This window comes from Heptranchias perlo, chromosome 8 (genome assembly GCF_035084215.1).
Source record: "Heptranchias perlo isolate sHepPer1 chromosome 8, sHepPer1.hap1, whole genome shotgun sequence".
In the NCBI taxonomy this organism is placed as follows: Eukaryota; Metazoa; Chordata; class Chondrichthyes; order Hexanchiformes; family Hexanchidae; genus Heptranchias; species Heptranchias perlo.
Genome location: NC_090332.1, coordinates 52,232,075 through 52,256,997, shown reverse-complemented (window position 1 = coordinate 52,256,997; position 24,923 = coordinate 52,232,075). Strand labels below are relative to the sequence as shown.

The 24,923-nt window shown below is 41.5% G+C and overlaps 1 protein-coding gene across 11 annotated transcripts in view; it reads right to left on the bottom strand.

Moving 5' to 3' along the window:
* LOC137324615 (AT-rich interactive domain-containing protein 1B-like) overlaps nt 1-24,539 on the bottom strand; it is a 648,069-nt gene extending 623,530 nt beyond the window's left edge. For 10 of the 11 annotated variants that reach the window (XM_067989102.1, XM_067989104.1, XM_067989111.1 and 7 more), the window contains exon 1: nt 22,804-24,539. In XM_067989102.1, the coding sequence (XP_067845203.1) occupies nt 22,804-24,171 (1,368 nt within the window). In that variant the 5' untranslated portion in view covers nt 24,172-24,539. The remainder of the gene's footprint in view (nt 1-22,803) is intronic. The other variant, XM_067989112.1, reaches the window with a different exon arrangement.
* Nucleotides 24,540-24,923: the final 384 nt, after the last annotated feature.

The following is a 24,923-nucleotide window of genomic DNA, read 5'->3' as shown; positions in this document are numbered from 1 at the left end:
TAAGAATATTCTAGGCTTGTCCTTGATCTTTTTTGTTCAAAAATTGTATCACCTGCTTTTTAAATTTTTTTAAAGTCGTGGTGCAGCTCTCAGAATTTTCTGAAGAACACTGAAATGGAAACAGTTAACTTTAGTTAAAATTATGCGTACGAACCAAAGGACTTAGTTTAACCTCTACACCATAAACTGTTACGTTAATTATCACTAGCAACCAATCCCAAAAAAAAGTTCATTGCAGAAAAAGCACCCGATGACTTTGTGGGTTAATGCATCACATGGTGTGGTACTGAACTAAGTTCAATCTTTGGTCTGCTGTAAGTTAGGTGATCTGAAGTCGGGTCAAGATTGTAGGTGTCAGAGGAAGGAGGGGAAAAATAAGTCAAGTAAGGCTCCGCCTCAAAAATTATTAGCCAGTGATCACTACTGCAAATTGCATATTGATTTAGATGAATCCCATGGTGAAATAAAGTCTGCTAACGTGCTTTAACAGAGATCACAAATAAAAAATGGTCATTTGGGCAAATACCACAGGGCTGATGGCACTCCAGCAAGCGTTAGCACCTGGAATAAATTAGAAAAATAAAACTCGCATGCAGTGGACTATACAACATTTTCTTGCATTCCCAACTGAGGACAATTACATGTAAGGGACTTCCCTTTCATCTCTGGGACCCAGGTTTAAATTCAGCCCAGTCTGATGAATTAATTTTCCTGTCTATTGGCTGCAAGAGTCCAATTAACATTCTCAACACACTTCCTAGTGGTCTTGGACCCACAGCACAAACTGCTCCAATTGTCAATTTTGTTTTGAAAGGCTGGCTGCTTTGGAAAATAGCATATTAGTGTAATAGGCAGCATTCTTTTGAAGTTAGGGCTCAGGTATATTATTGAAGCAGGGTAGAGGAAGCTTCACTCTGCATCTTGCAATACCAAACCTGACCCGAGAGTGCTCAATGCTTACAGCCAATGCCCAAAGTCGAAGTATCCTATTCCCCTGCACTGACATCCCTCACTTTGATAAGCACAAAAATTCATCAAGGCAGGGGGAGGGGAGAGCATAAGAAGATGGGGAGTTAAAAATTTGCATGCACCTTTCTTCAGCACACAGCAGTTTTTGTTCCAGGGCTGCTTTACAAAAAAACAAGCGGCTAAGTGTGCGGTTGTTGGGGCTAAACATTTTCTGAATGCAGTTGGTAGCCGGTGCATATATTACGCTTAACTGCAGCAAGGACTGGTCTATTTTTAATGAGCAAGGCTGAGTGCATGATCAAATGTTAAATGAGGCTTACTGGGTTCACCAATCAATAGCATGCTCAATCTCAACTTTTAAAAGTTCTCAATCAACAGTGTAATTAATCCTATAATTAGGAGTTTTATATTCCATTTTTTTCTCTTCCCCCACCCCCCCCCACCACCTCTTCTGAAGGCACCAAGTCCTTTCTGGGGTACAGCTCTATGGACGCCACTTGCTGTTCAATAACTCATCCAAGTGATCAGTAACTCATGTGTGATTATGGATAGTGAATGCTGCCAGTAAAAGGCATCTGATCCTGATCCTGTCCTCACCCAATATCACCACCACACACATTCTTCCAACAAGGATTGTTGGATAGTGATCAGAATTGTGAAGCATGGCCGATTTTCCCCTCCCTAATTCTGGGTAGCACCACTGCTATCCCAGCTGAGATCAGTTAACTCAGCACAAACTAGGGACTGAACCTGGGGACTTCCTAATTTGTATTGCTCATCTCCTCACTGAATAAACTTGCTGAGCCATTAGGAAAGCCTCCCACAAATTTTCTTATTGCAACATTAACAATGCTTGTTTTCACTTCCCCAATTTTCTCCCCTCTTCTCAAGGCCCTTACTCTTGTTCTGGTACATTCTGGTGGTGCTGATATCTTGCCCAGCTGGCCATTCGTTCATGCATAAGCCTAAACCGAGTATTGGCAGGTTATTTGACCATAAGTGGACATCACAGTTGAGCCTAATCCTGTCCTCACCTGATGACGGTCCACACAAGCACATTTTCCAGCAGCAGAAATTATAGGATAGTGATCAAGAGCAGGAACCAAGCTAATCTTTTCTCGCCACAAGAGACACCAAGGTCTACTATAGCATCACCACTTCAGACATCTCCGCACAGACACAGGATTGAACTTGGGACCTTCCTAGTCTGTACCACACTGGGTGGTACATTTGACCACATAGAAAGCAGGTGGTCTTTTTTCATTTAAGTGGTCAATAATTATTAATTCTATGAAAAATATTGCTGCGTTTTTCAGCAGCAGCAGCAACTATTTCATGAGATTCTTTGTGGCTGCTCTTTCCAAAGCTTTCATAAAAACTGGTCAACTGAGGGAAGCTTCACTATTTTTATGGTCAATAAGCCCACTGATACAGCAATCAAGGTTTCAGAATTCATGATTGCGTGATTTCAAAATTCAAGTCAAAAGGATGACGGTCATGATTTAAAAGTAGTAATTTAGAGAACATTGACTATTTTCATAGAATCATAGAAAGGTTACAGCACGGAAGGAGGCCATTTGGCCCATCAAGTCCGCGCCGGCTCCATGCACGAGCAATCCAGCTAGTCTCACTTCCCCGCCCTATCCCCGTAGCCCTGCACATTTTTTCGTTTCAAGTACTTATCCAGTTCCCTTTTGAAGGCCATGATTGAATCTGCCTCCACCACTCCCTCGGGCAGTGCATTCCAGGTCCCAAGCACTTGCTGCGTAAAAAAAGTTTTTCCTCATGTCACCTTTGGTTCGTTTGCCAATCACCTTAAATCTATGTCCTCTGGTTCTTGGCCCTTCCACCAATGGGAACAGTTTCTCTCTATCTACCCTGTCTCGACCCTTCATGATTTTGAATACCTCTATCAAATCTCCTCTCAACCATCTCTGTTCTAAGGAGAACTGCCCCAGCTGCTCCAGTCTCTCCATGTAACTAAAGTCCCTCATCCCTGGAATCATTCCAGTAAATCTCTTCTGCACCCTCTCTGAGGCCTTCACATCCTTCCTAAAGTGCGGTGCCCAGAACTGGATACAATACTCCAGCCATAGCCGACCTAGTGTTTTATAAAGGTTCATGACTTCCTTGCTTTTGTACTCTACGCCTCTATTTATAAAGCCCAGGACCCCGTATGCTTTTTTTAACTGCTTTCTCAACCTGCCCTGCCACCTTCAACGGTTTGTGCACATATACCCCCAGATCCCTCTGTTCCTCTACCCCTTTTAGAATTGTGTCCTTTTGAAAGAAATTTTAAAAAGCATTGCCCAATTACCAGCATGAAAGGGAGACTGTACAACAAATGTTACAAATGGACCATGGAAAAGGGCTGTCAAGGCATTTAGATTACATCCCTATACATGTTCCCATTGCCCAAGACCACAAACTTCCATGACAACTTTCCTACTGTTCAACAGAAAGGTTGCTGACAGGACTTCCCCTCTTCATATAGCAAAAAACCAAACAGACCACAATGTCTGACTTTTGTCTGTGCAAAGTTAACTGATCTTAGCGTGAGGAAGAGTTAGGGTGCCCAATCTGGGGTTTGTGGGGGGGACGGACGAGGAAGTCAGCCAAGGCTCCTGATCACTATCTAATGGCTCCTCCTGCAAAGTATATGCATGTAGAAAAAGGGCGAGAGGAGTATCTTGCTTGGCTATTATTTCCCCAGTGGTTGAATAGCTTCCCAAGCATGATGACCAGCCACTGGGGCAGGGTACAGGCCAGTGCTCAAGGAACCGTATGCCCATGATGAAGTCAATGCTTTCAGGAGTAAGAAAAAAAAATCCCTTCATCCACCTAGCCAGGTTTTTTTTTGTCCCAGGATACATATAAAACCAAAATAAAACAAACAATAGTAGAAATTTTAATTATTTTCTTGTGTGGACTAAGGAACTATTAGGGTTAAAATAAAGTAATGACAGTGAATCTTTGCTCACTCAATTCCATTTTCCATATTTTCCAGTCAGTCCTAATCTCCTTTTCCTCACTTTCTCCTCAGGTCAGAGATGAATGCCTGTCAATTCTCACAAGTAAAAAGCCTTTTCTTCCTGAGGCAAATTTCAATTCAAAGAGCACATGGCTAATCTACATATGTGAAGGTCATGGCACTTTAGTCAGAGGTTAAATTTGGAACAGCTCACATAGGGGGTTGTCTTAAACATCTTGGACTAGTGCCCAATAAAAGAGATTGCTGAAAAGCAATAGATAGCTTCTGGCAGCAAACAAACAGCAACACAGCTGACCATGTGATTCAATCTGCAATAGTCTCACAAACTAGGTTTCCCACTATTCACCTGGCACCTAACTGTGCCTTCTCCTTTACAATTCACATGAACAGATTGGTGACAGTTATAAGATACAATTGTTGATAATCAGCTGTTTGCACTGTGTATCATTTCATTAAAATGTTGGAAATAAAAATGCAAGGACAACAAGCTCCAGAAACTATTTGACAACAATTCTTTGATTAAAAAACGAGGCTGTTAGCAAAAATATAGTAATTGGCTTAATTCAAGTGAAACATCTGGATTAGTGACTACTGGTAAAAAAAATAGTTTTGTGTGTTCAATTAAAACAAATATCCACCCGAGTTCATTTATTAACATAATTCAAGTTACTCACTCTCAATAAATTAGCATTTTTTGGCCAGATTACACATTTTTACTAGCTTTAGATTCTGATCATCTCTAGCATGACTTTCACCATTTCAGAAGTAGAAGTTCCACTAAGTACAAGCACACCTGGCACCTCAAACAATCTTCCATTACAATTAAAGCTAACATTTTTTTAAAAAATACTACCACATTATAAAGTGTTGACTCAACAGGGAATAAAATAGAGGTTACATTCAGTGACCAGAAACAGACCGTCTTACAGGCATTGTCGGGTGCTTTTACTTCCACGAAGAACAACAGACATCAGATTCTTTAATTTAAAAAAAACTATGTTCTTGAAGGTAATGCAGCTGTGTCAGTTGAGTAATTTTGTTTTACTCAACAAAATACAAATCATACCATCATCCGCCAGACAGCTCACATGGTTATTTACATAAGCTACCTTATTCTGTCCAAGACCATACACCACGACCAAATCCACGCGTGGAACGCTTGAATAATCCTATTTTGGTTATTCTGGCTTCCAGAAACCATAATAGTGCTGGTTTCATTCCAGTTACGCCATAAATAGATATTGCAACTTGGCCCAGTTATACAGAGTCTTCAACAGTGTTTTTTATTAAAACATAAATTTAGAACGCAAGCAGAGATTCCCACAGAATTAATCATATAACAATCGAACGTCACACCCAACACAATCTAGAATCCAAACTGGCCTGCACTTATACTACAAATGCCTAAAAAAAAAACACACTATCTGGTATGGACCAATAGTTACACTGGGTCCTGAAGACTAGATGTTACTGAATTTGGAGCCACTCCAGTCCCAATTTACAATGCAATTGGAATATTGATCAATGTTTGAAATACATCCTAAAATCCACACAGCTTCAAAACACTTTTTTTTTAATTATAGAATTTAGCCTACTGATCTATTAAAGTTATACATTTTCAATTTTTTTAAAAAGTGAACAGAAGAATAATAGTTGATGCTGCTAGAATATTTAAACAAAAAGCAGACTCGGAATTTTGAAAATGGCTGTGAATATGGTCTATTGTGTAGAGTTAAACCAACATCATAGTCTTTATTCACAAACACCATTTTGAAAACCAAAAGTTTGAGACTACGATTATAATTCAAACCCTTACATTATGTCAGGGACCATTTTCTAATTTACTTCAAACAATTGGCAATTTAAATATTAAACTTGTAATTGAACAGTGGGCAGCCTTTAAAGAGGAGATGGTTCAGGTACATTCCCACGAGGGAGAAAAGTAGGGCAAACTAAAGCCAGAGCTCCCTGGATGACAAAAGAAAGAGAGAGTAAGATGTCAGGTTGATAACACAAGTGAGAACCAGGCTGAATATAGAAAGTTCAGAGGGGAAGTGAAAAAGGAAATATGCGGGGCAAAGGGAGAGTATGAGAATGGACTGACGGCCAACATAAAAGGGAATCCAAAAGTCTTCGACAGGCAAATAAATAATAAATGGGTAGTAAGAGGAGGGGTGGAGCCGATTAGCGACCATAAAGGAGATCTACTCATGGAGGCAGAGGGCATGGCCGAGGTACTAAATGAGTACTTTGCATCTGTCTTTACCAAGATGCTGCTTCCAGAGACTCAGTAAAGGAAGATATAGTTGAGATACTGGATGGGCTAAAAATTGATAAAGAAGAAAGGCTAGCTGTACTTAAAGTAGATAAGTCACCTGGTCCAGATGCATCCTAGGTTGCTGAGGGAAGCAAGGTTAGAAATTGCAGAGGTACTGGCCATAATCATCCAAACATCCTTAGATACGGGGGTGGTGCCAGAGGACTGGAGAATTGCAAGTGTTACACCCTTGTTCTAAAAAGGGTGTAAGGATAAACCCAGCAACTATAGGCCAGTCAGTTTAACCTTGGTAGTGGGGAAGCTTTTAAAAACAATAATCTGGGGCAGAATTATCAGTCACTTGGACGAGTGTGGATTGGTTAGGGAAAGCCAGCACTGATTTGTTAAAAGCAAATAGTGTTTAACTAACCCGATAGTTTTTTGATGAGGTAACAGAGAGGGTAGATGAGGGCAATGCAGTTGATGTGGTGTAGATGGACTTTCAAAAGGCATTTGATAAAGTACTGCATGGTAGGCTTGTCATCAAGATTGTGGCCCATGGAATAAAGGAGGCAGTAGCAACATGGATACAGAATTAGCTAAGTGACAGGAAACAGAGAGTAGTGGTGAATGGTTGTTTTTCGGACTGGAGGGAGCTGTACAGTGGTGTTCCCCTGTGGTCGGTACAAGGACCACTGCTTTTCTTGATCTATATTAATGACTTGGACTTGGGTGTACAGGGCACAATTTCAAAATTTGCAGATGACACAAAATTTCAAAGGATAGGATAGCCTCAGTGAGGAGGATAGTGATAGACTTCAAGAAGAAATAGACAGGCTGGTGGCATGGGCGGACACGTGGCAGATGAAATTTAATGCAGAAAAATGCAAAATTATACATTTTGGTAGGAAGAACGAGGAGAGGCAATATAAACTAGAGGGCACAATTCTAAAAGGGGTACAGGAACAAAGAGATCTGGGGGTGTATGTGCAAAAATCGTTGAAAGTGGCAGGGCAGGTTGAGAAAGCGGTTAAAAAAGCATACGGGATCCTGGGCTTTATAAATAGAGACATAGAGTACAAAAGCAAGGAAGTCATGATGAACCTTTATAAAACACTGGTTCAGCCACAACTGGAGTATCGTATCCAGTTCTGGGCACCGCACTTTAGGAAAAATGTGAAGACCTTACAGAGGGTGCAGAAGAGATTTACTAGAATGATTCCAGAGATGAGGGACTTTAGTTACGTGGGTAGACTGGAGAAGCTGGGGTTGTTCTCCTTGGAACAGAGAAGGTTGAGAGGAGATTTGATTGAGGTATTCAAAATCATGAATGGGCTAGGCAGAATAGAGAGAAACTGTTCCCACTGGCGGAAGGGTATAGTTTAAGGTGATTGGCTAAAGAACCAAAGGTGACAGGAGGAAAAACTTTTTTTTTTACACACAGCGCGTGGTTAGGATCTGGAATGCACTGCCTGAGGGGGCGGTGGAGGCAGATTCAATCATGGCTTTCAAAAAGGAACTAAAGATATACTTGAAAGGAAAAAAATTGCAGGGCTACAGGGATAGGGCGGGGGAGTGGAACTAGCTGGATTGCTCTTGCATAGAGCGACTCGATGGGCCGAATAGCATTCTTCCGTGCTGTAAACATTCTATGATTCTATGAAACTACAATGAAGATCCCTGGTACCGCACGTTTACTGAAACAAAAAATTGCAAACAACATCATCACACAATACTTCCCTATTTGACCAGCCTAAACTGTCTTTTTTCCCCACACGGTGTGAACAGCACAACTTAAAATCAAAACCACATTACCCAGAGTAGTTAACTCTGCTGTTCCCTCAGTTGTACCAGTAGCCCGAGTATTTGCCTGGATAAATTTAACTGGCAAAAGCTGTTGTCCCCAGTCAGCTCACAAACTGATAACGTTTCTGCTTCTGAAGTTACTAGTCAAACAAAAAACTATTTTTCCAATGTATTCAAAATGTATTTTGGACTAACAAACTAGCAGAGCCCAAAGACACTTAAATCCTAAACAGATGCTACTTCATTCTTATCTATATCGCTACAATAACTTATTGGACTGTGTTTTGTGTACCATTTGCAGTCCCTTGTCATTTGTACAGTTGCTGGATGTTTAAGTAACAATTTTTACGAGTAGCAAATTAAATTCACTCTATATAAACACATTTATATCTGAAATGATCTCTCCCAGATGAGATGTTCCAGTCAAGCAGTTCAGAGGACAGGACAAGCCACTGGAGCAAAGTTTAGGAACTCAGATTAGTTTACTGCTTTATTATTCACTTGCCGTGATCCATTGTTTATAAAATATATACTGGGCTAGTGTTTTGACTTAGCATAAAATCATCCTTTATTTAAAAAAGTTCTTCCAAAGCTGTGTTACTCAACAGTGAAAGTATATCAATTTTACAGTAGCAAAAGTACAGAGCTGTCATTACGTACATTTACCCCACTCTCAATTGAACCACATCCCTAACAGCCCATTCTACAGAGGCATGGTCACCTACCGCTAAGCATGAATGTCAGCAGGTCTGGAAATTTGATGGTGAGCTACCAAAACACCAACTATTATTAAAATAGTGGAGTAAAAAGAAGAGGGTAACAGACCTTTAAGAACATGAAAAATAATTTCTAAGAATTTACTTTTTGAAACAGTAATGCTCATTTAAGATATAAATCCAGGCACCTTTAATGTACAGTCTACTGATAATTTAAAGTAGCTTTCTACACCAAGTAAATTGAATCAAATAATTTGAATTAAGCAATGGGAATAAATTAGGAAAGTGGGAATGTGGCGCAAAGAAAATCTGAATTATCAGATAATTTGAATTAAGGAGCTCTGAATTAAGAATGCACTGTATTTAGGAAAACGTTTAAGTAGCTTTCAATTTAAAAGTCGCTCACTTTCTTTGCAATTTGTCTTTTTGCAAAAGCACTGAAATTAGTCAATTACCTTTAATTAAGAAAATTAAGGCATCAGCTTTGCAAAATGTACTTCAGATATGAATACACAGATAGTTTAACAATTCACACAAAGGAATCAAAAGTTAATTTCAAGGCCTAATTTACACTTCTGTGAATTTTATAAATGGAAACTATGCACTAAATTAAAGCTTTCTAACAAATAAGTGTTAATTTTGTACATTTTTCCCCCAGGGAATTAAATTCCAACTTTTATTTGACTAACATAACAAATATATATCTCAGAGTAAAATGTAACAAACATGTCAAATAATCTAATTTGACCAGCCATCAATTCCCTTGCTCTTTTGCCCATTTTCTTTCTGCGCCATGACTTTTTCGCCAATACTCCAGAACATCTTATTGATTATTTATTAGAAACACTGATATGATTAATAATTACAGATAAAACCTGTTAAACCTGGGAGTATCTTAGTGGCATTTGATACCTCTTCAATCACTTCCAAGTTTAAAAAAGTCAATACTCAATTCTAGTGACCCAGTAACCAGCTCTAAGTTGGTGAACACCCAGCTCCCCAACACAGACAGTGATTAGTTTGAATCTAAAACTCAAATGGATTTCACACACTCTCTGCATTTGCTAGTTGTCAAATGAGGTGTGAACAGAAGTGCTACACAACATTTCATTTCACTGGAGCAAAAAAAATGAAAGCAACCTGCTCGGTTATTTAAGGCACAACTCATGCCAGCTGACCATAGTCATGAAAATCATGGGGGGCAGAACACCCAACTCTCCCAGGTGAATGAGAAAGCACAACAGCAGAAGGGGAAACCTTAACAGAAACAAGATAAGTTACTTTCACATTAACAACAGAATCACAAATAGCAATTTTATAAACTATAATATAGTTAGACAAGGGAAGGGGGGGGCAGCGGAGGGAGTTTTCACCAAAAATTGTAACTTTTCTGCTACCTTATTTTGGTCACCATTTTGATTTTCATCCACTGCAGCCTGCCCCCACTCCAAGATTATATGTGCTATATACAGCAAGGGTCACAATAACCTCACTGGTGCATCCACTACTGCAACTGAACCAGATGCAACATGGATGTTGGCTGAGCAAGTTGCACTGAATTTTTTTAATACAAGCTATTTAAGTATCCGCATGAAAAAATTAGGGTATATTAAATTTACATTTTTTAAAAATGCATCTGACAGCCTTGTGTGTACTGTAATTTACCTATGACAAATGGATCTAAGTTATTAAGTCACCAATACACTGAAAATCACCAGTACTCAATTAACATTAGATTTAGTTTATACTAGTAATGTCATAGCCAAATAGGTCAAAACTGACACTATCATCATTATAGCAAGTGCCAGTACAGCTTACCACTGTGAAACAAGGCTCAGTTAGAATTAACATGAGTTACATCTACACAAAATCATCCTCCTTCTCCAACATTATAAGCTGAAAACCTCAAGGTACTTTGCAGCTTTAAAACATTAAAACTAATACTAACAACTGCATTGTATTTCTCCACTGACTTTACAGCTTCTACATTTATCTAAAACTAGAAGCAGCTATATGCCGAAAAGCTCAGCACCAAAACTCTGATTAATTATTTAATTTTAATACCAGTGACCCAGACCACACATTTCTCCACAAATTGGGTAAAATATTTGCTATGTGATTGTCTGGCACATTAGTGGGAAAAGACGGGAGAGTTCAGTTTTATCCCTCCTGTAATCTAGCTACGTACCTCTCTCTAAGTTGTTGATTCTTGCTGTAGTACATTTTCATGGGCACTTGGGAGTCCTCTGGTATTTGATCAAAGTGATCATTCTTCATGTGTGAGCCTACACAGTAAGTGTTGATGGGTTATTTCACCATTGAGAGACAACCCAATCTTGTACTCGCCCAATAGCACAGCCCCCCAATACACACACATATATGGTATCCAAAAGTTCTGCCGGATACCCGTCAGGAAGATTTTACCCTCCCTACCAGAGTACTGAGGTCAACTGTAGTACTATTATCGGTGTCTTGGTCATCATTCAGTGATCTCACATACAAAATTTGCACGTGTGGACATTGGGCAAGGATAGGATCTGGCTAAAGTGATGCTCTCCGAGACTGAATAGCCTGTTGATGCCCACTATCTAAGCTCACATGAAGAATGGGCAAGGAGGGCTGCAGGCACCCATGGAACTTGAACTCAAGAGTCAATGTCTTCAGATGAAGAAAGGAGAAAAAGAATTTGGGGGTAAAATAAAAAAACACAACAAACTAAGACATAGAAACTTGGGTCAGAAAGCCCCAAAAACATGAACAAAATAAGAAATATCCTAATGTTTAGATCTGCGTTTGTTATAATTAATTTTTAAAAATCCAAAATCAATTTGTATAATCCTCATTTTAAACTGTAATGACATAGTTATCCAACAGCAAAAGTTTTCTTCTAGAATTCATTAAAACGTTTTATTCTATGGGTATTAGTCATAATCCCACACCCTTGAAACATGATAATTAACTGAAGTTAATCACTTTCAACAGTCCACATCATATGATGTACAAGACAGTTAAAATTTAACCCATGTTTTGGAACAAAAAGTAGTAAACTGAAAACAGAAATGGATTAAACATTTTCAATTGTTTTATTTATAAATTATATACAAATTTATAATAAATTTGGGTCATGTCTGCTTTGCAAATTAAACCCAACAATCTGAGATGGCCCCTGATCAGACACTCAAAACTATTTTAAGAAACCCAAGCAGAAAATGGGCATGCACGTTTAAAACTGATTCCTATAAACCCTGGGTTGGGGGGGGGGGGGGGGGGGGGGGAGTGGGGAAGAGAAAAGAAGAGAAAAAGAGGGGTGTTGCCCCCAGCCACTCCACCTCTCTCATAACTGCCTCATCTCTCTGCCTAGTCATTTCTATCACCTACTTTGCTTTCTGAAAGGAATTAGCAGAAAATAAAGCAATTACCAAGATTAATTTTTACACACACACCCCGATATTGTCCCCTCCCTGAATGTTTTTACCTTTTACTTTTAGTCATGTTTTCTTTCCATTAGTCGCCGTGCAGTGGGCAAGGAAAGTAACCCAGCTATTAGAGAGCAGGAGGAATGAGTATCAGCAGCACTTATTTCTCCCCTTACCTGCTGGCTTGTGAAATCACCAGAGCCACTTCACAAGTTGGTGGAAACTTGGATGTTGAAAAAAAATGAATTGAACATTCAATACAAAAAAAAGGCATCAGTCACACCTATAGTTTGCACAAGAAAACTCCCACTACACAACCAACCATATCCTAGAATTTTTTCATGGGAATTATTAATTGTCACTGTGCAATGTTGCAAGAATTTCCTACATGGAAATTAACCATTTTGTGATTCATCAGTTAATGGCTCAATTTATGAGGCAGTGCCTGAACAAATGTGTTTTTGTTTCTCCTCTTTATTCCCGAAGGCACCGACTCATGCTAGGGTACGGATGTCAGAGTTACACACTCCATCCAAGTGACCATTCTTCACAGGTGAGCCTGAAGGCAGAGTATTAACAGTTTAGTTAACCACAGGGGACATCACAACTGACCTCAACCATGTCTTCACTAGACATCCGCACAAATGCACTTTCTAGCATGGGTTGATGGATAGCATTCAGGAGACGTTGCCAGCTAATTTCACCCCCACTCCCCCCAAGTTGAAGACAGCTGACACCAACTGTGGTACCTGCCTCTCCAACCAAGATTAGCTTACTCATCACAAACCAAGGAATCGAACCAGAGACCTTCCTGATCTGTATGGCTCATTTCCACTCTAAGAGTCAACTTATCAAACGAACCATTTGAACAAATTTAATTCGAACAAGTGAATCTTCTTAGCCACCGCTTCAAATAAAAAATAATTATGTGCATGATAAATTAAGACACATTACAATGTGAATGCTGTACTTTCTTAAGAACGATTTTTCTTTGCTGCCTGCACAGCAGGTGGGATAGGTAGGGGAGAAGCCACTGTGCAGGAATACAAGCTAGCTTTAGGAAAGCAGGAGTGGTCAAGTGTTGCAGCATCCACAAAGAATGATCAACTAGGTCTATTAAGAAAAAACACTTAGGGTCTTAAAGCATTGGAATTTTCCTACAGCAAACCTTTTGGAGAAAGTGGGAGGAAAAAAAAACAGGCCAGTAACATCACTTTGAACCAGATCATATGAAAAATCAAAACACAACTATATTGGTGTTCTTTCAATCCTACAGAAGATCCACAAGATCACTCTTTCGATACGGAAAGGATCAGCAGCACAGCATGCAACACTCTATATTTAAAATTACTTTTCACCCTTATCCCTCCCACCTTCCACCGGGAAACAGGTGCACAGCACTGTTTTTTGGTCTCAATTAACATCATTATGTAGAGGAACTAACCAGAGAGCTACCTCCATGAGCAAGCCAACCCATCAATTCCCCCTCCCTTATGGTACAAAGCCACCTCACCAACTTAACTGAAAATAATCCAATGCATATTAACTCTGGCATCAAGGCTTACTGCAAAGAACAGCAGCTTTTTTCTTCCTTCTTCCCTCCATCCCCACTTAAAATGGCAGCTATTGACGCTGAATGAGTTTAGGTAGGGTGGCACTACTGCAGCAAACTAAAGACCCAATTTGTTGTGCCATTATATGCTAGCATGTGGTTTGTGTCTTTTGATTACTTCACAGTAAATTCCAAAGCTTAGCCTTGCTACAGATAGGGGTCAAATGAAGCCGAGCTACTTCTCTCTGCCCAAGGCAAGGAGGTAAAAATTAAAGGGGCATTCTCCCTAAACAGTTGTTCCACACCCAACTTCATAGTATCATAGTAGATACAGCACTGGAGAAGGCCAGTTGGCCTGTCGTGCCTGTGCCGGCTCTTTGAAAGAGCTATCCAATTAATCCCATTCCCCTGCTTTTTCTCATAACCCTGTAAATTTTTTCCCATCAAGTATTTATCCAATTCCCTTTTGAAAGGGAATGGTAGGTCGTGCCTGACAAACCTGATTGAATTTTTTGAAGAGGTGACTAAAGTAGTGGACAGGGGAATGTCAATGGATGTTATTTATATGGACTTCCAGAAGGCATTTGATAAGGTCCCACATAAGAGACTGTTAGTTAAGTTAGAAGCCCTTGGAATCGAGGGAAAAGTACAGACTTGGTTAGGAAATTGGCTGAGCGAAAGGCGAGAGAGTAGGGATAATGGGTAAGTTTTCACATTGGCAGGATGTGACTAGTGGAGTTCCGCAGGGATCTGTCTTGGGGCCTCAATTATTCACAATATTTATTAACGACTTAGATGAAGGCATAGAAAGTCTCATATCTAAGTTTGCCGATGACACAAAGGTTGGTGGCATTGTAAGCAGTGTAGATGAAAACATAAAATTACAAAGCGATATTGATAGATTAGGTGAATGGGCAAAACTGTGGCAAATGGAATTCAATGCAGACAAATGTGAGGTCATCCACTTTGGATCAATAAAGGATAGAACAGGGTACTTTCTAAATGGTAAAAAGTTAAAAACAGTGGATGTCAGGGGTTCAGGTACATAGATCATTGAAGTGTCATGAACAGGTGCAGAAAATAATCAAGAAGGCTAATGGACTGCTGGCCTTTATATTTAGAGGACTGGAGTACAAGGGGGCAGAAGTTATGCTGCAGCTATACAAAACCCTGGTTAGACCGCACCTGGAGTACTGTGAGCAGTTCTGGGCACCACATCTACGGAAGGACATATTGGCTTTGGAGGGAGTGCAGCGTAGGTTTACTAGAATGATACCCGGACTTCAAGGGTTAAGTTACGAGGAGAGATTACACAAATTGGGGTTGTATTCTCTAGAGTTTAGAAGGTTAAGGGGTGATCTGATCGAAGTTTATAAGATATTAAGGGGAACGGATAGGGTGGATAGAGAGAAACTATTTCCGCTGGTTGGGGATTCTAGGAGTTGGGGGCACAGTCTAAAAATTAGAGCCAGACCTTTCAGGAGTGAGATTAGAAAACATTTCTACATACAAAGGGTGGTAGAAGTTTGGAACTCTCTTCCGCAAATGGCAATTGATGCTAGCTTAATTGCTAAATTTAAATGTGAGATAGATAGCTTTTTGGCAACCAAAGGTATTAAGGGATATGGGACAAAGGCAGGTCTTTGGAGCTAGATCGCAGATCAGCCATGATCTTATCAAACGGCGGAGCAGGCACGAGGGGCTGAATGGCCTACTCCTGTTCCTATGTTCCTAAAGTTACTATTGTATGTGCTTCCACCACCCTTTCAGGCATTGCATTCCACATTATTACAACTCGCTGCATTAAAAAATGTGGTAATATACTGGCATGGATTGAAAATTGGTTAACAGACAGGAAACAGAGAGTAGGAATAAATGGGTCTTTTTCAGGGTGGCAGGCAGTGACTAGTGGGGTACCGCAGGGATCAGTGCTTGGGCCCCAGCTATTCACAATATATATCAATGATTTGGATGAGGGAACCAAATATAGTATTTCCAAGTTTGCTGACGACACAAAACTAGATGGGATTGTGAGTTGTGAGGAGGATGCAAAGAGGCTTCAAGGCGATTTAGACAAGTTGAGTGAGTGGGCAAATACATGGCAGATGCAGTATCATGTGGATAAATGTGAAGTTATCCACTTCAGAAGGAAAAACAGAAAGGCAGAGTATTATTTAAATGGTGATAGATTGGGGAATGTTGATGTCCAAAGGGACCTGGGTGTCTTTGTACACCAGTCACTGAAAAGCAAACATGCAGGTGCAGCAAACAGTTAGGAAGGTAAATGGTATGTATGTTGGCCTTCACTGCAAGAGGATTTGAATACAGGAGCAAGGATGTCTTACTGCAGTTATACAGGGCCTTGGTGAGACCACACCTGGAGTATTGTGTGCAGTTTTGGTCTCCTTACCGAAGAAAGGATATACTTGCCATAGAGGGAATGCAACAAAGGTTCACCAGACTGATCCCTGGGATGGCAGGACTGTCGTATGAGGAGAGATTGGGTCGACTCAGCCTGCATTCACTCGAGTTTAGAAGAATGAGAGAGGATCTCATTGAAACATATAAAATTCTGACAGGGCTAGACGGACTGGATGCAGGGAGAATGTTTCCCCTGACTGGGGGGGTCCAGAATGAGGGGTCACAGACTCAGGATATGGGTAGGACATTTAGGACTGAGATAAGGAGAAATTTCTTCACTCAGAGGGTGGTGAACCTATGGAATTCTCTACCAAAGGAGGTTTTGGAGGCCAAGTCACTGAATATATTTATGGAGCTAGATAGATTTCTGGACACAAAAGGCATCAAGGGGTATGGGGAGAGAGCGGGAATATAGTATTGAGAGCGGGGATCAGCCATGATCATACTGAATGGCGGAGCAGGCTCGAAGGGCGTACTCCTGCTCCTACTCCTATTTTCGATGTTTCTATGTTTCCTCATATCGCCTCTGGCGTGGTTATCGACCCTTCTGCAACTGAAAACAGTTTCTCCTTATTTACTCTGTCAAATCATCCATGATTTTGAACACCTCTATCAAATCTCCCCTTGACCTTCTCTGTTCTTAGGAGACCAACCCAATCTTCTCCAGTCTCGCCACATAACTGAAGTCCCTCATCCTTGGTACCATTCCAGTAAATCTCTTCTGCACCCTCACGGAGGCCTTGATATCGTTCCCAAAGTGCGGTGCCCAGAATTGAACACAGTACCCTAACGGTATTTTATAAAGGTTTGGCATAACTTCCTTGCTTTTGTACTCTATGCCTCTATTAATAAAACCCAGGATCCCATATGCTTTTTCAGTAGCCTTCTTAACTTGTCCTGACACCCTCAAAAGATTTGTGTACATACACCCCAGGTCTCTCTGTCCCTGCACCCCCTTTAAAATTGTACCATTTAGTTTATATTGCCTCTCCTCATTCTTCCTACCAAAACATATCATTTCACACTCCTCTGCGTTAAATTTCATCTGCCATGTGTCTGTCCATTTCACCTATCTATGTCCTCCTGAAGTCTATTACTATCCTCCACATTGTTTACTACATTTCCAAGTTTCGTGTCATCTGCAAATTTTGAAATGATACCCTCTATACCCAAGTCCAGATCATTAATATAGATCAAAAAGAGCAGTGGTCCCAATACTGACCTCTGGGAAACACCACTGTATACTTCCCTCCAGTCTGAAAAACAACCAATTCACCACTACTCTCTGCTTTCTGATCCTTAGCCAAATTTGCATCCACGCTGCCACTGACCCTTTAATCTTGGCTTTAATTTTGCTAACAAGTCTATTATGTGGTACTTTATCTAATGCCTTTTGAAAGTCCATATACACAACATCAACTGCACTACCCTCATCAACCCTCTCTGTTACTTCAACAAAGAACTCAATCAAACACGATTTTCCTTTAACAAATCCATGCTCGCTTTCAGTTATTAGCCCATACTTTTCCAAGTGCCAATTAATTTTGTCCCAGATTATTGTCTCAAAGTTTCCTCACCACCGACATTAGACTGACTGGTTTGTAATTACCGGGTTTATTTCTGTCCCCTTTTTTTGAACAGGGGTGTAACATTTGCAATCCTCCAGACTTCTGGCACCGTCGCCATATCTAAGGAGGACTGGAAGATTGTGGCCAGAGCCCCCACAATTTCCACTCTTACTTCCTTCAGTTAACTTGTGTGCGTGTCTATAGAGAAATAAAGGCCCAGGAATGTTGGGGTAGCAATAGAAAGAGGTGCACGGCACGGGGTGGGGGTGAGGAAGAGAAAGTAAGTTTAGGCAGGTAATCTAGTCATCAATACAAAACTCTAGAGTACCATCATGGCCATCTCAGACAGCTCACAAAGCAGTGCGGGAGACTACAAAGGCACATTGGTGCAACAGAGCTATTCTTTTGAGGTAGACAAAGTAGTCTGGGTTGAGGAAATATGAATTGTATATTCTCCATGTCCTATTGCACTTTTACATAGAAGGTGTCGCTGGGTGCAAAGTTTGAATATATAAAAGGTTCAATGCTAAACACTAAAATGCACCACAACCTGGTAGAACATAAGAACATAAGAAATTGGAGCAGGAGTAGGCCAATCGGCCCCTCGAGCCTGCTCCGCCATTCAATAAGATCATGGCTGATCTGATCCCAACCACAAATCTAAAGAACACAAGAAGTCGGAGCAGGACCCGGCCACATAGCCCCTGGGCCCTCTCCGCCACCCACAGGGCATTGACCGATCCGAACTCAGCTTCATGTCCAATTTCCTGCCCGCTCCCCATAACCCCTAATTCCCTTTACTTCTAGGAAACTGTCTATTTCTGTTTTAAATTTATCTAATGATGTAGCTTCCACAGCTTCCTGGGGCAGCAAATTCCACAGACCTACCACCCTCTGAGTGAAGAAGTTTCTCCTCATCTCAGTTTTGAAAGAGCAGCCCCTTATTCTAAGATTATGCCCCCTAGTTCTAGTTTCACCCATCTTTACTGCATCCACCCGATCAAGACCCTTCACAATCTTATATGTTTCAATAAGATCGCCTCTCATTCTTCTGAACTCCAATGAGTAGAGTCCCAATCTACTCAACCTCTCCTCATATGTCCGCCCCCTCATCCCCGGGATTAACCGAGTGAACCTTCTTTGTACTGCCTCGAGAGCAAGTATGTCTTTTCTTAAGTATGGAGACCAAAACTGTATGCAGTATTCCAGGTGCGGTCTCACCAATACCTTATATAACTGCAGCAATACCTCCTTGTTTTTATATTCTATCCCCCTAGCAATAAAAGCCAACATTCCGTTGGCTTTCTTGATCACCTGCTGCACCTGCATACCAACTTTTTGATTTTCTTGCACTAGGACCCCCAGATCCCTTTGTACTGCAGTACTTTCCAGTCTCTCGCCATTAAGAAAATAACTTGCTCTCTGATTTTTCCTGCCAAAGTGCATAACCTCACATTTTCCAATATTATATTGCATCTGCCAAATCTCCGCCCACTCACCCAGCCTGTCTATATCCCCTTGCAGGTTTTTTATGTCCTCCTCACTCTCTACTTTCCCTCCCATCTTTGTATCATCTGCAAATTTTGATATGTTGCACCCGGTCCCCTCCTCCAAATCGTTAATATAGATTGTAAAGAGTTGGGGACCCAGCACCGACCCCTGTGGAACACCACTGGTTACTGGTTGCCAGTCCGAAAATGAACCATTTATCCCAACTCTCTGCTTGTTAGAATACCAATGCACGAGGCCAGTGTAGGCATGTGGCCACAATATGTCACATCAAATTTCCAGACTTGGCCACACAATGCTGGGCAAAAGCCTTGTAATTCTCGAAAAGGAAGAGGAAAAAAAACAAATAGTGCTTTGGTGCAGCTCCTATAGGTAGCTGCACAGTTACAGGCGGCACACTGGCTCAGCATATTGAAGTTCCAAGAATTATATGCTGTGGGTTTATGCTGTTTCCACTCTCAAATGTCCCAAAGTGGGGAGAAAAGCAGCGACCTGGTAGGATAACCTAAAGGTCAGTCACCCCTTACCTTTCTCACACACCGCCTAGTGGCCAGCTACAGAGCAAGTCTGCAAAAAATTCCAGCTGTATGGTTTGGTTTGAGAATATATTAGCCACAGATAGGGTGGGGGGAAAGAGAGGGGATTGAAGAAAACCAGCATAGAGGCTTTTGGAGCATGTTGGTTGGTTGTTCAAACTAGCCACAATGCATGGTACCTTCAGGCAAGGGGCTGTGAAAGGAAGACCCAAAAATATTATATCCAAAAGGTATATTCTAGGAAAAGAAACAGTACACAATTTCTAAGCACAAGTATATCCTGTATGTTATCCAACTCTTGTACTCTTGTCTCAGAACAGAGAGTGACTTAGAATTTGATAGAGGACTTCCACTCAAGACAACTAATGTACTATAGTAATACTAAATTATGATGTACATCTATATTACTAAAACATTCCCCTTAGCTGCACACAATCAATATGAAAACAGAAACCAAAGATGAACTCAGATGCCTCAGTTACAAAGAAATTTCTTCTAATGCTTTAAAATGTTCACATTTTAATCAGGTCTGCGATAAGGACACTGTTAATTTATTTTTGCCTTAAATAGCAGAGCCCCTGAACCAAGGAACATGTTGTTCTTACCAGTTGTCTCTAAACAAACTAAAAAGCAGCAAACTTGTAACATTTGCCATGTAACTGATCAGAAATATCCAGACCTCAACAGACGCCCTGCAAACAGATGCTTGCGTTCAATCTAGTGCAAAGTGTGCTATGTATAAAAACCCCAATTGATGGATGATTTGCAAATACGAAAAAAAATATTTAGTACCATCTGACACAGAGATACGCTCAAGACAACAGTATATATACACATAAAAATGCCACATTTTTCCGAGCAATTAACTAATTAGCCGATCAGTATTATTTAGCTACAAGAATAAAATCAAGCTAACCATCCTTTGTTTTATATATTAGTCCTCAAAGAGTTAATAAGCATATATATTCATTCAAAAAGTCCATTTGGTGGATCTGTAACTTCATCCAAGTGTTCTATAGTTCTAAATATTCTCTTCAGACATAACCAGTTTAGGAGGACAAAATCTGTAAGTGTGGTTGGCGCTTTTTGCAATTTAAATGGATATAATTATGAAATTTTAATTATATAATTTCATTATGTTTTAGTAAAATCCTAGTGACATGAAGATAATTATTAAAAAATGAGCACGTTAAATTTTCAAACAGATACAATTTGATATTTGCAAGGTTTTAATATATTGTTCAAATGTATCCTCATCTAATAGCAGGTATATGACTCCACCCCAAGTGTTCTGCACATAAAGAAATTACTTATGATCAACTGTCTAATAGAATTATCAAACATCCAAAAACACTTTTCCTATGAACCAATTTAAGATTCAATAAAAAAAATCTTCCATTTTCTGCCTCCTCCCATCCTGAAAGAACAACTCATGCAAGGTATGGTTCCACAGGCAGCAGTAACTCTTCAATACCTGCCTCAAATGGCATACTGTATGACTAAAACCCACACAGGTTGGCAGGTTCGTCAATTACTGAGGAAGCCATCACACTCTAGTCCAATCCTGTCTTACAGGGGCTACTGAATCCTCGCCGATTTTCTGCTCTCTCGGCCAAAGAGGTTGAAGCTGCTCTTGGCACTCTCTTTATCACCTAAGTTACAACTATTCAACACTACGTGGAACTGGAATTGAACCTCGAACTTCCCTGGTGTGTATGGCTGTACCACACCAAGCACTGAGAAATCAGGCAGCAACAGAAAGCTTTTTCAAAAAAAATTATTTAAGTTCTAATATATCTGACATTACCGCAATTGATGTGGAATTAAAAGCAGTAACATTTATAGGAATACCATATTCTACAGTTGAAAATTGCTCCAAATTGCAATACACCTTTGACAGTAAGTTTTTTTTTTGAATGAACTGGAACAAAATATCCTCATTTGTACTATAGATTTCATTTCAGGAATAATACTAAACAACTCTAATTTACTTACATTCAATTAGCCTAATAAGCATTTATATCCCTTGGTTATGAGGAACAGGTTTTGAAACATACGGAACAATCTATTGCTGTTACATAAAATTACTAATGTTTATAATTAACACTTGATTTTACTAAATTTGCACAAGCTGTTGTTTATTACAGAAAGTTATAAATATTTTTTCAACAGTTTGATTTTAAACAAATTATTTTTTGTTCTGGTATGAATATCTATAATTTCTGAACATGGTTAGTTGAATTAAAAAAACTTTTTAAAAACAAAATGCAATCATTGAAGTATAAATACAGATTTTTAAAATGTATCTGGACTGCTGATGGGGTAGCGATGATGTATTTATCTGTTTTTCAATTATCTAAGTGTTGTGTAAATTGTGTGGATTGTTAGGGAATGTGCAATGGGAAAGGTGCTGGCTGTAGGTCTGTGATTGTGATGCTCAGCAACTTGTATTTACATCAGCACTGATAAATGCCCAGTGGTGAATCTGAGAACCAATCAGATGGCAGATTAGATGTCAACTCGGAGGCAGCTGTCTGGAGACTCGATTCCAGGCCTTTTACCTCCACAATTCAAATTGCAAAGCTGGCAAAATAAGTTGAAGAGACTCGAGTGCGCACTGAACTGAGCTGAGCTGCCAGTTTTCACCCACCACAAACCAGAATCAACCCGAGCAGTCTGGAGGGCAAAAATAACACACAGATAATAGGGTGGGGACAACAAAAATAGAAAAATTAACTGATTTATTAACTCAACTGGGAGTTGCACGTTATCAGTTCAGTGCGCAAAACCCGCAGAGTGGCTGGCGGGGCTCCTTTCATTGGGGGCAAAAAGATAAACAAACAAGAAGCACCAACTCTCTGCAAACGGCGTTACCCAAACAGAGGACAGAGTCGCTAAAACTCTACCCTTCCCAGCAAGATGTGATAGGAAAGGCGACGCGGCCCATCTTCCTGACTTCAGAGACTGATTTCTCCCTAACGTCCTCACATCGCACAACAGCAGCTCTGCCCCCACTGCGGGCGGGCTCAGAGAAAAGACACCGACACACTGGCCGCTTTACCTGCGCTCTACCCAGAGGCTGCGCCGTGCTGCCGGGGCTCATGGCCGGGTGGCTGCGGGGCTGTCCTGTTGCTGCTCCTCCGCCACCTCCTCCTACCCAGGCTTGGCTGCTCCCTACTCCGTACTGACTGCTCATGTCGCTCCCTTTGAGCGAGGCCTGCGAAGCGCCGGGGTTGCTGTAGTCCGGGAAGCCGTATCCCCTCATGGGGCTGGGGGACGTCAGGAGCTGGTTAAGGGTTGGCGTGGCTCCCGAGTGCTGGTTCTGGCCCGAGTAACGCTGAAAGGCTCCGGCCAGAGGTGGCTGCTGTTTGCCCTGGTGGTGGTGATGGTGCCCGCCACCGCTGTTAGTGGCCCCGCCAGATCCCATACTGTTCGCCCTGGGCGAGCTCATCATGCCGTAGCCGGGGCTGCCGTAGCCCGGCCTATAGCCCGAGTAATGGTTGTAGTTGTTGGAGTAGCCGTCGTGCGAGTTGTGCAGCGGGCTGGCGCTCAGTTCCAGGTTGGTCGACGGGTGAACGCCGAGCCCGGGGCTTTGTTGTCCGCCATGTTGATCAAAGTAAGGGCCGGGTCCGGGGCCTGTTCCTGCCGCCACCGCTACCGCCGGCCCCGCTCGGTAATAATTGTTATAATCGGGGACGCCGGGTGCCTGGCCTGCTTGGCTATTAGATCCCGCGGCTGCCGGGTGCTCGTACCTCTGGTCGCCCATTTTGAGCAATTCGTCGTCGGCCTTGTTGTTGTTCCCCTGGTTCTCGGCGGTTAAGAGGCTGTTGTTGTCTTTGCCGCCGCCGCCGCCTCCATGTTGAGTCTCTGCCCCGCCGCCTCCTTCTCCCTGGTGATGGGGGGGGAGCAACATCTCGTTGCCGGCCGCTTTCAGCTTATGATTGGGAATCATCCCCGCCTCGCTGGCGGCCGAAGACGACGAGGAGGAGGCGGTGGATGCCGAGGAAGGCGAGGCCGAGGCGAGTTCTTTGTGCGCCGGCTCGGGGTTAGGGTTGGGGTTGTTGTTGGACGAGCCCGAACCTCCAGCAGCGCCGCCGCCGCCGCCGCCGTTGTTGTTGTTGCCCGGGCAGGGGCCCGAGGAGTTGGCCATGTTGAGCTCGCCGTGGAGTTGCGAATGGGGGTGGTGAAGGTGGTGGTGGTGGCGGGGATGGTGATGATGATCAACGCTGTTTAGGTTCAAGCCGCCGCCACCGCTGGGATCTCCGCCGCTAACGCCGAGTCCTCCTCCCGGAGCCTGAGCCAAAGCCGACGATTTTCCGTTGTTGATGCTGTCGGGGTCGCGGCTGCTCAGGCTGCCACTGGAGCCGGGGCTGCTGCCGCTGTTGTTACTGTTAGACGGAGCTGCTGCTACTTGAGCGGCCATGATCATCTCTCAGAGAATCAGTCAAAGAGAGCGAGCGAGGAGGGGAGAATGGGGAGACACACAGACACGTCTGCTTCTTCTCTTCCTTTTACACCCGATCATTAAATATTATTAAAAGGGAAAAAAACTCGTCCTCCTCCAGTTTGAAAGAAAGAGAAAAAAGGCTCACGCTTTCTTTTGTTGCATGGTGATTATTATTGATATATTAAATTCTATATTTTCTCTCCCTCTTTTTGTTAAATAGGTAGAAAACTTTCTCCAGATCTGTTTTAAAAATCAAACTTTCCTTTCCTCTCTAACCCGGATATGGGTAAATACATGTCTAGCTGAGCCTCTGGCCCAGCATGGCATGAGGACTCCAACAACTATTATCCATTCCTCTTATTACTGCACATCAACTCGAAAACACGGGCTGGAGCCTGCCTCTCTCACACATGTGCAATCTAAACACATCAGCATTTTAAAATATATATATCGTTTTTCGTTTCACTCATTTCCTAACAGATTTTGGATTCCAATTTCTGTCATTTTTTAATATTTATAATCCATCTTTAAAATTGGTACTGTGTGTTTTTAATAATTATCTTAAGAACTCGTTGCAATTTGCACATTTTTATGTGGTAAAATCTTTGTTCCATTGTCTGGAACAATGACAAAATTAACTCTAGTTCATTTCTGTTTGTGATTCATCCCTTATTATTTATCCCTTATTATTTTACTATTTATTATAATTACAAAAACAATTGTTCTACATTGGA